This window comes from Lampris incognitus, chromosome 14, assembly GCF_029633865.1.
Source record: "Lampris incognitus isolate fLamInc1 chromosome 14, fLamInc1.hap2, whole genome shotgun sequence".
In the NCBI taxonomy this organism is placed as follows: Eukaryota; Metazoa; Chordata; class Actinopteri; order Lampriformes; family Lampridae; genus Lampris; species Lampris incognitus.
In genome coordinates, this window is record NC_079224.1 from 24,408,375 (window position 1) to 24,422,503 (window position 14,129).

At 43.3% G+C, this 14,129-nt stretch overlaps 1 protein-coding gene across 1 annotated transcript in view; it reads left to right on the forward strand.

Moving 5' to 3' along the window:
- Nucleotides 1-14,129, forward strand: part of ccdc18 (coiled-coil domain containing 18) — a 61,867-nt gene that overhangs the window by 28,007 nt on the left and 19,731 nt on the right. Inside the window, 3 exon segments of the mRNA XM_056293404.1 lie at nt 6,652-6,768; nt 7,623-7,790; nt 12,405-12,547. Of these exon segments, the coding sequence (XP_056149379.1) occupies nt 6,652-6,768; nt 7,623-7,790; nt 12,405-12,547 (428 nt within the window).

Below are 14,129 nucleotides of genomic sequence, written 5' to 3' on the forward strand. Positions count from 1 at the left end.
ACACACACACACACACATATATATAGGGCAGTAGCGTTGCTACAAGTAGTGGCGTTACTAGTGCAGCTGCATTTCTCAGTAACATGGTGGTAGCGTTGCTATTTTCTGAGTCAAATAGCTTTTCAGTAGCAATGCTCTTTTATTGACCAAGTAGTGCATTGGCGTCCACACAAACTACATTTTTCAACATTTCTGAAGCTCAAGCGCAGTGGAGCTTTCTGCTGTGGTCTGAAATAAAAACTGCTAAGGATCACAGTAAGTGACGCCACTGGCATACACGGACCTGTATCTGTAGGTGACGGAAGCACTTCTGTATGATGATGACATCACGCACCAATCCTTGGCCTGATGCCAGCAACTTGTCTGCTACAGGGCAATACAGAGACAAACACACACACACACACACACACACAGACACACACACCATCATCGTCATCATCATCATCGGTGGTCCATTAAAGCGAGTATGACTGTCCGCTCTGTTGGGTTATCTACTTGTGGGTCTTCAGATGGCTGTAGAGGCCTATCCGCAAGCCACATACTTTTGTGCAGTATGGACAGGGGAAAGTGGTGGTGGTTGGTGATGGTTGTTGAGCCCTTTTCCCTCTCTCCTTGTGGTGCTGTAACTTTTTCTCTGCAGCACAGTGGAGTTCCATTTCATGACGTGCAGCTCCTTTCTGCACGGCTTTCTTCCAGGAGCACCTGTCTAGTGCAGTGTGTTCCTAGTTACTTGATGTGATGTTGAATTTCTTCAGACTGGTGTTGATATTGTCCTTGAAACATTTCTTTTGCCCACCGGGAGTTCACTGATCTTCCCTCAGCTGGGAGTAACATACGGATGACATGGCCTGTCTGTCGGAGTTGGTGCTGTATTATTGTGGTGGTGATGCTAGTCATGTTTGCTTCTTCCAGAATGCTGATGTTGGTGTGCCTTTCCTTCCTGCTGATCCTCAGGATCTTTCATAAGGATCTTTCATGGTATTGTTTCAGGGCTCTCAGGTGACTGCTGTAGGTGGTCTATGACTCTGCTCCATACAACAGGGTGGGGAGAACAACGGCTCAGGAGTTTTGTTTGGGCCTTTAGGTCTCGGTCTTTAAAGACTCTTTTCCTGAGTCCGGCATAAGCACCACTGGCACAACTCAGGCCATGGTTGACCTCAGTCAATGTCAGCTTTTGAGGAGAGAAGGCTGCTGAGGTAGGGGAAGTGATCAACATTTTCAAGAATTTTGTTGTCCATTTTTATGGTGGGCTGGGTAGATGGCTGATTGGGTGGAGGTTGATATAGGACCTGGGTCTTCTTGATGTTTAATGCTAGACCCAGGGCTCTGTATGCTAAGACAAGGCATTCAGAATGTCCTGGAGGTCTTCTGCAGAGTATGCTGCGATGGCATTGTCATCTGCATACTGAAGCTCCATGATGGTGGTTTTGCAGACTTTGTTCTTGGCCTTGAACCTATTAAGGTTGAAGAGCCTGTTATCAGTTCTGTATAGGATTGGGATTCCTCGTGGCAACTCTTGGCCAATGAGGTGGAGTATGGCAGCAATAAAGATGGCAAACAGGGTGGGTGCGATGATGCATCCCTGTTTGACTCGTTTCCACAGCGAAGGGTTCTGACTCAGAGCTGCTGTTGCTGAGCACTGTGACTGACATGCCGTCATGTAGAAGCCTCAGTATTGTGATGTATCTGTCAGGGCAGCCATATCTTGATGGTATTCTCCACAGAGCCTGGCAGTCTACTGAGTCAAGGCCTGGTGTATGGTCAGGTGGTAGGTCAGATGTATGAAAGCCATGTACAAAGGCTGCCTTTGTTCACAGCATTTTTCCTGGAGTTGGTGTGCTGTAAATATCATGTCTGGTACCTCTGGATGGGCGGAAGCCACACTGAGATTCTGGGAATACGTCCTCAGCCAGTTGTAGCAGTCTGTTTGTGAGGTCACGAGCAAGGACTTTGCCTGTTGTTGACAGGAGTGAGATACCCCTGTAGTTTCCACATTCTGCCTTGACCCCTTTCTTGAATATGGCCACTATTAGAGCATCGCTGAGCTCTGAAGGAAGTTCTTCTTTTTCCCAGACCTTGAGGAGGAGGGCATGGATGTGGTGCAGGAGCTCTGGTCCACCTTCCTTTTAGATCTCAGCTGGGATCCCATCTGGACTGGCGGCCTTGTTGTTCTTAAGGTTCTTGATGGTGGGAGGGTCCCCAATGTCTTCTCTGATGGGACTCTGAGGAATATTGCTGGCAATGTCTGGTTCAGCTATGCTGTTGTGGTTGAGGAGTTCCTGGAAGGGCTCCTTTCATTGGACATTAATTGACTCATTGTCCTTCAGCAGCTCCTGCCCGTCCTTTGAGCACAGGGGGTTTAAGCCTTGGTTGCTTGAACCATAGACGGCCTTAGTAATGCTGAAAAAGCCTCTGATGTCTCTGAGTCTGCCAGTCACTGGATTTCCAGAGTCTTTTCTGTCCACCAAGAGTTCTTAAGCTCCATCACCCGTCTCTGGACTACCGCCTTGGTTCTGGAGTGAGCCATTCTTTTAGCCTTGCAGGTTACATAATTTTGCCAGGTACGAAAGGCTTTCTTTTTCTTGGAGATGAGCTGTTCTATCTCTGTGTCATTCACATCAAACCAGTCCTGGTGTTTTCTGGACTTTTACCCAAGGGTGGTTTTGCAGGTGTCGAATATGGTGGATTTCTGCAGTCTCCAGTGCTTCTCAATGTCATCAGCTTATTCCTGTTGGAGGGTTTCCCCAAGAGAGGCCTGAAGTCGCTGCTGGGTGGCAGTTTCATTCAGGCTTTCAAGGTTCAGTCTTGGCTGTATCTGTTTCTTTTGATCCCCTCTCTTCCTCTTGGGTTTGATTGGGTTTGATTGACATCATGGAGTGGATGAGGCGATGATCTGTCCCGCAGTCATTTGCATCGACCATGGCCCTCGTGATGTTCACGTCACGTCGGTCCCTTGTTTGTACAATAATATAGTCAAGGAGATGCCACTGTTTGGAGCAGGGGTGTCTCCAAAATGCCTTAAATTTGTTTTTCTGGCAAAACAGTGTTAGTGATGGCGAGGTCATACTGAGCACATTTGCTAAGAAGCAGAACTCCATTGGAGTTGTTGATATTCCCAATTCCTTCCTTACCTATAGTGCCCTTCCAGAGGTGTTGATCCTGGCCGACCCTGGCGTTGAAGTCTCGTAGGAGAATAATCTTATCCTCCATGGGGATTCGTGACAGTGTCTCATCTAAGCAGGCGTAAAAGGTCTCTTTTACTTCCTCTTCAGAGTCTAAAGTAGGGGGATAGGGACTCACAACTGTTGCCATCTGGTTGTTGGCAAGCACCGGACGGATGGTCATGAGATGCTCACTGATCCCCACAGGAAGTTCAGACAGGTGGCTGATGATCTGGTTCCTGATGGCAAATCCAACGTGATGGAGCCTGGGCTCATCAGCAGCTTTTCCTTTCCAGAAGAAAGTGTAGCCACCCCTCTACTCCTTCAGCAGTCCTTCGTCTGCCCGTCAGGTTTCAGAAAGGGCAGCTATGTCAATCCGGCATCTCTTCAGTTCTCTAGCGATGATTGCGGTTCTCTCCGGTCTGTCGCTGGTTGCACTATCCATCAGTGTGCATACATTCCAGGCTCCAAAGTTCATGTGTCTATGTTTCTGACCGCATGTGGTGATCCCTCTGGATGCAGTAATCCAGTCAGGAGGTTTAAGGCAGGCTATTTTTAGGGCACCTTTTCTAGCCCCTTCCCCAGGTGGAGTGAGCAGAGTGAAAAGGGCTGCTTAGTTGTATAGGTGCAGCTACCAAAGGGCTCTTTGTACCTCATTCCAAGAGCCCAGCGACTGAATCTAGCACCCACCGCCTGATGTGCTGGCTCATGACTAGGGGCTTCCAGATCTCACAATCCTGCCCCTGTCGCCACTTGCCGATCGCCATAGGACTTAATCCGGGATGTTAGGGTGGATTTCCTTTATGGGGGACGCATATGCGTGACCTTGTTTAACATGGGGAGACTGGTGCACAGACAGCCACCACACGGTCCTTGACAGATCTGGGTCAGGATCCAGTGGCATTGAGTCCAAGATGACTGAGGGCCCATTTCTGCTGTAGCCTTCATTCACCTTCTCAGCTGTTGTGATGCTTCCCTAAAGTCAGCCATTATCCTCTGCCTGTTCCACTGTTGAGGTCTTGGTTGGATTGCTCTTTGTCAGAGACCTTCCCCTTGACCTTACCTCCATGGGTGACCCTACTAGGAGCTTAGCTCCAGACGGCATTGCTCTCGGGATCTCAGGACCGTGCAAGCTTGTCCATCACGGCAAGGTGACAATCCAACAATTCATGGAGAAGACACACATACACACACACACATACACACACACACACACATAGATGAACATACACACAATCTCAACACCTGCTTGTTGTTATTATATGGAGTACTTTTTTTTGGTTGTTTTGTTTTTGTTGCCAAATTGGTTTTGGAGCAGTGAGAGCAGAGAGCAAAGCTTATTGTTTGATAAACAATTGAACTGAACATTTTTGCATAGCTATCTGTTTGACTGACAGTTTTATTGATCATTGAGGTAGTATTGACTTGGAATGAAGTTGGTTCAGTGTAAAAAAAAAAAGCTTAGATGTAGTGAACTACTTTTGCTACTTTGCTGTAGCTTAGATTGCTACATTTCTCTAGGGGGTTGCTTCATTGTACTGAAGCTTCATTTACTTTAGAGTAACTTGGTAGCTTAGCTCACTGCACTTTCCAAGTAGCTTGCCCAGCACACTGTGTGTGAGTGTGTGTGTGTGTGTGTGTGTGTGTGTGTGTGTGTGTGTGTGTGTGTGTGTGTGACTTCTCTGTGCCCATATGATTAGGGCTAGTTTTGTCTGTAACCATTAGACTGAGCCACAGGCATTACAATGGGAAAGTTTAACACTAGAGCGACCGGGATTTCACTCCTACCTGAAATGACCATGGGCTGTCAAAACGGCCACCCGTTTTTAAACTCTATATTCTGTCAAGATAAATACCCAGTTGAGATATTAATGCATTGTATATGTTAGTATGTCTGATAGGAAATGACTGACACCAAAATTAAAATTTTAACAACTATACTACTATTTTTTAACAATTTAAACTTCAGAGAGACATGGTCGAACTTGAATAGCAAAATTGAACAAGTGAAAATATTACCTGAAAAACAAAACGGAAAACACATATTGCTAATCTAAGAAATATAACAAGGCCTATAAAATGTGAAATGTAAAAAAGGAACTGAAAATAACCATTGAAACAGTCCCAAACAATGACCGGAACTTAAAAACTACGAGAACGATCATGGGCGGTCAAAATGACCACCCACGGTTTTTAAACTCTATGTTCTGTCAAGATAAATACCCAATTGAGATATTAATGCATTGCATATGTTAGTATGTCTGTTAAGAAACGACTGACACCAAAATTAACATTTCAACAACTTGAATACTATTTTTCAAACAATTTAAAATGGCCGCTGTCCAGTGCCTGTAAATACTGCAACACCTCGGTGGTAGTCATGGTGCGTCTGAAATGGCGGCTGTAACCAGACATGTTAGAAATAATCAAATAATACTCTGCACTGGAGAATGCGAGTGTATTTCTAGGACAGAGCAATGAACTTCGCAAAGGAAATGATGCGACCAACACACATCATAAATAGTGACATGACGCGCATGATGACGCACAAATTATGCACCGTCTTTTTGACTGCTCGTAGTCATTTTAGGTAGGTCTTATCATAACCTTTTTGTGCAATTGTCCTAAAACTCATTGTAATGCAAGTACATGCAATTTTAGGAACATTCAGGGAGCAGCAGGTCTGTATTTTTTTCCCCACAAAGTTATTAAACTTTTAAAATCCCAAACTGTCAAAATGACTGCCTTGCAGTTGGGTGTTTCAACAGTACAATAACCCAAAACACATGTCAAAAATTGTTTTGGAATGGCTAAATCAAACTAAAATTAAGGTTTTAGAATGGCCTTCCCAAAATCCTGACCTCACCCTATTGAAAATACGTGGAATAGACAAGTCCATTCCAGAAAGCCAACGAATTTGGTTGAACTACACCAACTCTACCAAGAAGAGTGGTCAAATGTTTTACCAGAGTTTTGCCAGAAGCTTGTTGATGGCTATCAAAAGCGGCTGATCAAGGTGAAAAGGACTAAGGGACATGTAATCACATATTTGATTTGCTGTATGTATATTTTTGACCCAGCAGATGTTGCCTCATTTTCAGAAAACGTACAGTAATTTTATAAAATAACAAAATTTGTGGAAAAAATTTTTTTGAGAGAAAGAAGTATGTTACGCTACCCGGACGCCCTATCAGTGACGCATTTGTTTTATGCAAGAATCCCATGGCTAAAAAAGGCTGAAACCCAAAGATGCTGCATGATTATTGATCATAGCATTGAAACATAAAATTTCAATTTGTTATTTCTATTTTGACATATTGACGTCTCGATTCCATCACAAGGACATTCAGAAATGTTAAGGTGCATGCTAATAACTACAACAGATCTGGCACATACCTAGACCTAGAATACACTGCAGTATGATTGCAGAAAGAGTTGCTTTTTGATTCTTCCAAGCGGGATGAAGCGGTGTGACTCCTGTTTGTGTCAGGTGTGCGAGTTGGAGTCATCCCTGACGGTGTGTAGAGATGAGCTAAGTTCCTACCTGCAGCAGATGGAGGCGGTTGAAGAGAACTACAGCACTGAACTGCAACAGAACAGTGTCAAGGTATGGTATTTGATATGGTTACTCCTACTGACCCAGGAGTGAGTGAGTGAGTGTATGCCATATTTGTACTATCTTATAGGATCTAAATGTCCCAAAATACTCAGAACCCCAAGAGTACCTGTCACTTGTGAGGACCAGTTGCTGGATTGAGATAGGGATTGTTTTATTTGAGGGTTAGGGGTTAATCTTGGAATCGCCATGAAAATGGGTTATAATACAAGGATTCTCTCTCATAGTATTTGTATGTATTAGTATGTGTTGTCCCTTTAGTAAAAAAAAACAAACAAACAAAACCAAAAGGTGCAAAACATGAACATACACATTTTCCTACATTTTCAGACACGCTAAGCAGAGAGTTAGATACAAAAAAGACTGTTTATAATAATAATGCGCCTCAACGCTAAGATGACTAACATTCTGACCTCTTTCTTTGGACAATCAGGCTCATTGCATCCAGAGAGACGATAAGCCCTGTTACCATGTTGCGAAATGCTGCTATTACATTTCTAATTTTATCTAATTTCATTTCTGCTTTCTGACTAAATTAGGGGGTTTGAGTTTCATATTTTTTTTGCCACACTTTCAGTATTCCCTCGTTATTTATTCATTTACATAATTATTTGTTTACAATATCAAATTCTCCCATTCGTTTTCCAGACACTTGTTGGTACACATATTTGAATTTAACTTGAATTTAACGTCGAGTAAGTGACAGCCCTTTTGTGTGTGTGTGTGTGTGTGTGTGTGTGTGTGAGAGAGAGAGTGTGAGTGTGTGTGAGTGTGAGTGTGAGTGTTTGTGCCTTGGGGGCCTGTTCTGAAATGAACCCTCTCCCTGTCTTCATGCCTCTCCCTAGGTGTCTTCTCTCCAGGAGAAGCTGCACAGCATCAGTCTGTTGTGTCAGAGCTCCAGTGAGCAGAATCTGCACCTCCAGGAGTCTCTCCAGCAGCGGCAGGCCATGCTAACAGAGAGCGCTGCCCGCATCGCGGAGCTGGAAGAGAGCCAGAGCCTGCTGCAAAGTCGGGTAAGACCACAGGGAACGCGGGCTTACCTTTTGTTCCGGGAAACACAGAGAATTTCAAATGAGTTTTCAGTCACAAAACACTCAGAAAATCTGAGACTGTACCACAGTTTCATTCTAAACTCTTGCTGGGTCTAAAAACATTAAAGATACAGCACCTTCTCTAAAAGTTACTTGAGTTATTTTTTTCCCAGTTAAAATGGCACTACTTAATGGAAATTGTAAAGATTTTTAAGACTGATTTTGATATTTAACAATTTGACTGTGAATATCATGGAAAGCTCTGAAAGCCTTACCAATATTATCCCTTAAAAGTCAATCACAGAAGCAAAGAGATAAGCTAAGAATATAAACTTCCTCAAGCTTTAGGCTTTCCCCTCGTCCTTGTCCATCATAAGAATGGTCTCACGTCCAAGTAATGCTATATTGTCTCACTTATCATGTTAAAAAACGTGGAAAATAACTAGTTTAACACAGAAGTGATATCAAATATTGCACGTTTTTCAAATTAAACAAAACTATTGAAATGCCTATCTACAGCAGATAGATGTGATTGTAATATGAATTGTTGTGCACACTTGCATAGATTCTGAGTGGGGACTGCAGTTTTTTGGTAAAATGTACTGATATTCCACACAAACAACCAAGTTGTTGGTATTCTGTATCACTGCTTGAGGTAATAAACACATTTGAGCTTGTGATTTTGCGTAACGCAACACAATTTAGCTTGCACCCTCTGAAGTGTCTTCGTCACTACCGAAACAAAGCACAATGCTTTCCATTCATAGGAGGGAGGACACAGAAGGAACAATGCCTTGGAGCCAGTCTCTCTGTCCATAAAGATCTAATCCGACAGCAGACTACTGACCAGATAAAACACTCTCTAAAGACAGATTATTGGAAAGACTCCTTCAGTTTGTGGTTTTCTTTGTTGGGCTTTGTGTGGCACCCATGTAAGCTACTAATGTGCGACTCTTGGGTTCAACGGGGTTAGGGTACAAATACACATGTGTGAAATTAATATTGGCGAATATTCGCCTCCTGTTCACTTGCATTCTATGCGAGCGACGGGGCGGATAAAAAATTAGCTTCTGGTGGCAAAAGAAATTTGTGTCTTCGCGTCGCGTGGTGTTCAACTTTGGTGAACTTTGACTGGTGAATCCGCAGCCTCAACCAATAGCAAAGAAGTGTGTGGGTCGTGTGGTTGAATCCACTTGGCTGTAATTGGCTATAGTTTGCTTAGTAAACCAGGATGGAGGAGACTGATTGTTGCTGTGTCTAACCAGTCATTATTGTACGACATTGCCCGTGAAAGACAGTCGTTGAACATAAGTAAATGGAAAATTTATTATTAACATCAATTCATATTTCACAATATACAAATGTAACTTGTACATCAGTGGTCTTCTTCTGTATTTGACCATGAAACTATGATAACATGTACAAGTGAGGCAATTAAGTAAAAACGTTTATTTATCTTTCTCTGGACTTCAGTGTAGGTTTTCCTGTTGCAAAACCAGTAACCGCTCATGTGACCCACAACCACAACCACTCAAATGGACTACAAACTAACAAACTGATTTCCGTGTTTCACATCCTACACTGCCCACATTCAGCATGGCAAGATACGAATTTTGCCGTGGCAGGTGATGGTCATTCGCCTGCATTTGAGTATGTGTGATCTTAGAATCCATCACCGTAGAGAAAACTTTTATGGTTGGGAGATTAGACACCAATAAGATGGTGGCTCTCCCATGATTTGCATGTCGCTTTCAAGTCAATCCTGTCACGCATATTACAAAGCTATTTTAAGAAATTAGACAATTATAACCCCCTTTATCTGGGCGGCACGGTGGCCCAGTGGTTAGCACTGTCACCTCACAGCAAGAAGGTCCTGGGTTCGAACCCCGGGGGTTGTCCAACCTTGGGGGGGTCATCCAACCTTGGAGGGTCATCCCAGGTTGTCCTCTGTGTGGAGTTTGCATGTTCTCTTGTCTGCGGTGGGTTTTCTCCGGGTGCTCTGATGTCCCCCACCGTCAAAAAAACATGCATGTTAGGGTTAGTACGCCTGTCTGTGCCCCTGACCAAGGCATAGCAAGACAAACTGGAGTTGGTCCCCGGGCGCTGTACAGTGGCTGCCCACTGCTCCTAGCTACACAGCTAGGATGGGTTAAATGCAGAGAGGAATTTCCCCACGAGGATTAATATAGCATATCAAATTATCTGGCAGTATAAAGCTGTGTGTATAAGCAACAAACGACCGTGTAAAACTAAAAAGGAGGGTGGCTTCGGACTCTCAAATTTTAGATGTTACTATTGGGCAGCACATTGAAACACTCTGGCCTTCTGGAGAAGTTGCAATTTCACTGAGGGCATGGAGGAGGACACCCTGGCCTGGCTTTCTATAAGCAAGCGTCTTTCACCGAACCTCTTTCCCAGCCCTTCTGAACAGCCCTGTTAAGACAAACAAATCTTTATATGGAGGGAACTTTGTGGTACACACCTCTTTGAAAATATGGAAAAGGGTTGAAACACACTTGAAACCCCCAAGTATGTATACAGACAGCCCAGTCTGTGACAACCACGTCTTTAAACCATCCAATTGGGATTCCATGTTTCCTCACTGGAAAGAGAAAGGAGTGGTGTGTTTGAAAGACTTGTACCTGGTGGGCTACTTTATGTCCTTCGAACAATTAAGGAACAAACATGATTTCCCGTCCTCACACTTTTTTCGATATCTACAGATTTGGAACTTTATAAGGTCTCATATACTTACATTTCCAGGCATACCATGACATCATGCACTTGAAATGATCATTAAGGTTAGACCAGGATGTAGAAAAGCAGTGTCAATCTTATCAATCTCAGACACTTGTTAGTCAGGAAGTAGTTGGCACAGAAAAGTATAGAACTGAGTGGGAGTCAGAAATTGGGTTACCCCTTACAGAGGAAATTTGGGAAACATGTCTTATGAATATTCACCAGTACTCGGTAAATGCTAGACATAATCTGATACAATTTAAATTAGTACAAAGGTTGCACTACTCAAAGTGCAAGTAAACAAGATGTATTTTAGTGTATCAGCATTGTGTAACAAATGTAAGAATCAAGCTGGCACCCTTACAAACCAATTCTGGGCATGCTGCAACCTCTATTCATTCTGGACTGTGTTTGATTTTTACTCAAAAGTGTTTGACAAAGGGTGCCCTGGTGGTTCACCTGGTAGTCCTCACTGCAGTGGCCTGGGCTCGAATCCAGCCCTGGGCCCTTTGCTGCATGTCACCCCCCCTCTCTCTCTTTCCTGTCTCTCTCTACTGTCACTGTTAATTAAATCAGAAAATACCAAAAAAATAATTGTTAAAAGTGTTTGACAAGTAATGAGAGTCCAACCCCCCTCGTGGCCATTCTGGGGTCCACAAGTGACACTGCTCTGAACTGTGGCAGTGACAAATGGCCGGTGTGTCTGGGCACTGTATTGGCTAAGAAAAATCTTTTTGCGATTATGGAAATCTGATGCCGTGCCTTCATTTGAGAAGTGGTTGAGAGCGCTGGGTGAGATCCTCCATTTGGAGAAGCTTAGATTCAAAATTACCGGAAGGAGGAGATTGTTTGATAAAGCATGGGGACCAATGTTGAACATTTAAAGGGTGTAAGGGAGGGTGATGGTATGGGATGAATAATCGACAATGATATTATTCTCACTCAGATCTGAGGTAGTTGGCTTTAGCATTAGGAGTCTAAGCCACGGACTCTTACTGTGTGTGTGTGTGTGTGTGTGTGTGTGTGTGTGTGTGTGTGTGTGTGTGTGTGTGTGTGTGTGTGTGTGTGTGTGTGTGTGTGTGTGTGTGTGCTCTTAGCACAAAAAGTAAGGAAATGTGTGTTTGGTAGATTATTTCTTTGTTGTATGCTTCTTGGCAATAAATCTTATACCGCTGGAAAGCCTGTTTATTTCTCTTTTAAATGGTGCCACATTTGTAAGGAACATGCATTTGTGGGATGAGCAGCAGAGCTGAGTATGTGGGTTGTGCCCATGAAACATTTGCCAAATCTTCTCTGCCAATGCCAAACAGCTTATTTTGCTGTTGCTATTGACTCTTGTTTTGAGCTTCTGGTACCCCAGGTGCTGACAATCAGGTGCCTGATATAAGATTTATTGCCAAGAAGCATTGTTACAACAAAGAAATAATCTACCAAACACACATTTCCTTACTTTTTGTGCTAAGTTTATACACACACACACACACACACACACACACACACACACACACACACACACACACACACACACAACTTTCATATTTTTTTTCTGTCAATTGACAGTTTTTTCTGTCAGGTGACCAGAGAAAAAGGAGTCGATCTTCCCCTCCTAATAGTTGTCCCACGTTGACCAGTTCAAAATACAACTAAATACTATATACTGTCTGAGCCTGGATTTTTGGAAATGAATGCATTAATACTGCAGTTTGAATCTATGTCACATTGTTAGGAACTCAATTTTAAAAATATTATTTTCCTCCTATTTTTAAGATTTTTTTTCTCAAGTAGTGCATTAGTTCTGATGGACTGTGTAATTACATTTAGAGAGAGTTTTACTGACACTGTGATGTCTCCTCTCAGGTGTCTGGTCTAGAAAGGGAGCTGGAGCATGCACGGTCCTCCTTAGAGGTGGAGGTGAGGGGCAGAGAAATGGCGGCCCAGGAGAAAGACAGGGATGTGCATGAGATGAGCCAGCAAACCACAAGACTCTCTGAATCTGTCACGTAAGAGCCACAATGCTCACATGATGTTCACCCACAACTTTGAAGAACACAGATAACAGAAAGTTGGCATAATTGACCGTTTGCAAAACTTCTATTAAGTCCTGTCCTCCTGAGTTATAGTTACTGGGTCCTACAGGTTTTTAAGATGCCTTTTCACAACTTCTTTTCACAGTGTTTTTCTCTGCTAATTACACCAAAAATGGTATTTAATGGCTAATTCTTCATGATCTAGTATACATTGCATCAAAGCTGCTCTCTCTTGCTCCTAAATGGGTGTCGGAGCTCAGTGTCACTGGAAGCGGATCAGGTTGCTTGGTACTGATTGGTGGATCGAAGTGTCAGTCATTGTTGTTGCAAGTGGTCAATTTACAAGTAGCTCTGACATGATGTGAAATGTAAGTTAGAGGTTTTTGAATTGAAAGTTGAAGGGCACACATTAGATTAGTGTCAGTGTTGGCCAAATGTCCACTGACCGTAATTTAATATTTTAAAAGGTGGAAATGTGTTTTCAAAAACTGGGGTTGAAATAGATTTTGACATCTCTTTTGCTGTATTATATTGGAACCACTTATATAAAATCCCTGAGGCATATTCTTACTTTAATTGTACAATAATTTGAAGATACCTTGATTCACATTGTCAGTACTCCTTGATGGTGTCATTCATAGTAACAATTTAACTAAGTAACTTTAGCTAATTTATTGTTTGGACCAAATGGGGTGAAAGTATTTTTTTTTTTTTATAAATTTATTTCTGATTTTTCCCTTTTTTCTCCCAATTTAGTGGCCAATCGATCCCTATTTTAATTCAAACACCCACCCTCGCACTGTATGCGTTCGCCAACTGCATCTCTCCGGCCGGCAGTCTCGAAGGAGACCGCCTCCCCACTTTCGTGACAAGGCGACTCCAAGCCGAACCACTGTTTTTCCGACACACACAGAGACGCATTCACGTGACGAACACAAGCCGACTCCGCCCCCCTCCCGAAGACAGCGTTGCCAATGATCGCTGCTTCGTCGAGTCCGGCCATAGTCGGATCTGACGAGACCGGGGCGCGAACCCCAGTCCCCAGTGGGCAACTGCATCGACACAGAGCCGATGCTTAGACCGCTACGCCACCGCGGACCGGGTGAAAGTATTTGAATACACTGTGTGTATAGGGATTTTGTTTCTTACTATTCATTTAGTGTGAAAAGACTTGTGTAAGTTTGCTCGTCTTCCTGTCTCAGCACAGACAAGCAAAGACCTTGACACCCTGTGGCGAAGAGCCACGGTTATGTCTTGTGACTACATATTTTCCTCACATCCTTGGGCCATGTCCCTGTGCGTGTATGCATGCTTTAGTTCTTGTTGCTTCTCAGCTTGTCTGACCTGCGCTCCTCCCATCCTTGGATCGGGTGTGTATATAAGCAGTGGTCGAATGTCAGATATTTGTAGAAAACAGCTACAATGTGGTGAGAACTTCACTTTGCAGGATCCCTTATCAGCTTAGTCTTGAGTTAGCTTTTAAATGTTTGCCACCAGGAAAAGGCATGTTACTTTAGCCTATTTTTAGTTTTTGGGTTGTTTTTTTTTTCTCCCC